General features: G+C 43.5%; 1 protein-coding gene across 1 annotated transcript in view; it reads right to left on the reverse strand.

The window, feature by feature from the left end:
• SPAG16 (sperm associated antigen 16) overlaps positions 1-2,060 on the reverse strand; it is a gene marked incomplete at both ends in the record, with an annotated part of 27,466 nt that overhangs the window by 3,842 nt on the left and 21,564 nt on the right. Inside the window, one exon of the mRNA XM_010074515.1 lies at positions 767-836. Coding sequence (XP_010072817.1) covers positions 767-836 — 70 coding nt within the window. The remainder of the gene's footprint in view (positions 1-766; positions 837-2,060) is intronic.

The following is a 2,060-nucleotide window of genomic DNA, read 5'->3' on the forward strand; positions in this document are numbered from 1 at the left end:
TTGAGTGTGCTCACACGGCATGTACAGGACAACTAGGGGATCAAGCCCAGCCAGCATGGGTTCATGAAAGGAAGGTCATGCTTGACCAACCTGATCTCCTTCTATGACCAGGTGACCCATGTAGTGGATGAGGGAAAGGCCGTGGATGTCATCTGCTTGGACTTTAGCAAGGCCTTCGACAGCGTGTCACACAGGATTCTCCTAGAAAAGCTGGTGGCTCATGGCTTAGACAGGAACACCCTTTGCTGGATAAGAAACCGGCTGGACAGCCGAGCCCAGACAGTCATGATGAACGGAGTGAAGTCCAGGTGGCAGCCGGTCACCAGTGGTGTTCCCCAGGGATCGGTTTTGGGGCCTGTCCTGTTTAACATCTTTATCAATGACCTGGATGAGGGCATTGAGTGCTCCCTCAGTCAGTTTGCTGATGACACCAAATTGAGCAGGTGTGTTGATCTCCTTAAGGGTAGGAAGGCTCTGCAGAGGGATCTGGACAGGCTGTAAGTGTACAGACACAAAGCAGATTTCTAGGATGAAGTCCTTCCATAGTTACTCATATATTCCATATTGACATGAGCAGTCTCACTGTCCTTAGTGGATACATTTTAGAATAAATATTCAAATTACAGAATTACTGTTCTATCACCAAGACAGCTGACAAAATGTTTATAGTGCAAGTACATCTGATTTACTGTTACACCAGCTTTTGAAATGCATCACAAACAAAAAACCCATAACCAGTCTGAGCTTGGTGACAGGAATATTTTACCTTTTGTCACAGGAATCTGCAGAGCATGTCCAGACTCTAAATTTTGTAATGTGGCTTGCAAACCTGTAACCTAATTTTAAAAAGAGAACAAGAAGGAATAACATGAAAACATTGCTTTTGAACTGTCTATTCACAACACAAGGCATTTATGTCTGCCTACCTAAGTAATAAATCCCATCTATCATTTTTTACTTTTCTGATTATTGCCTAAGTTATAAACTTTACTCCTAATTTGAGATTTTGGAAAGGCCTAGTGAAACAATGCAATAAAATACAAGCCATCCAGAATATCTCAAAATATTTTTACAGCTCTGTTAAAACCATGCAGACATCTAGAACATAGGGAATCTTACTGCACCATCCACTTTTAACCACTGCTATGGCTGCACTGACCTTTAACTTCATGGCACAATATGACATACAGCTTTGTAGTAACAAAATACCACAAAATAGGTGTCATGTGTTACCAAAAAAAAGCCATCAGTCCAGAATTCTTACAGTTCATAACCGGATAGGTCTCACAGATGCTCCTGAAATTTCATAGCATTGGAACTGTTCTATGTTTTGTACTCCTGATTCAGCATAACTATATATGGGCAGCAGCAACTCTATTTCTTTTTCTTTAGGACACCTTCTACTTATTGAGATTTCAAACATATAATCCAGTCTTTTAGCAGTTAAGCCCTCAGGTGACCTGAGAAAAGTTGGAGGCAGAGGAATGGAGGAAATGAGAGATGAGGACTATTAGAAGAGAATGCAAGCATGGTAAATCCCTTTCATATTACCCACATATAATTGATCGTACTGCTGAAATGCAATGCATTTTGGGAGCTCCCTTTTCTTCCCCCCCTCTCCTCCTCTTTTTTGAAGAGACAACCTACTGGTTAAATACATGCAAGATAATTTTCTGCTCTTCTTCTGTGTTTACAGTAGTTCCTGCTAAAGGGGCAGAATATCATGTATACCAACTTGGACCTGAATCAGGAGATTGACCTTGACCTGGATGAGGGGATGGAGTGCTCCCTCAGTAAGTCTGCTGATAACACCAAACTGAGCGGGTGTGTTGATCTCCTTGAGGGTAGGAAGGCTTTGCAGAGGGATCTGGACAGGCTGGACCGATGGGCTGAGGCCAATTGTATGAGGTTCAATAAAGCCAAGTGCCCGGTCCTGCACTTTGGTCACAACAACCCCCCTGCAATGCTACAGGCTCAGGGCAGAGTGGCTGGAAAGCTGCCCGGCAGAGAGGTACCTGGGGGTGCTGGTCGACAGCTGGCTGAACATGAGCCAGCAGTGT

Source organism: Pterocles gutturalis, unplaced genomic scaffold, assembly GCF_000699245.1.
Source record: "Pterocles gutturalis isolate BGI_N339 unplaced genomic scaffold, ASM69924v1 scaffold23242, whole genome shotgun sequence".
Classification (NCBI taxonomy): domain Eukaryota; kingdom Metazoa; phylum Chordata; class Aves; order Pterocliformes; family Pteroclidae; genus Pterocles; species Pterocles gutturalis.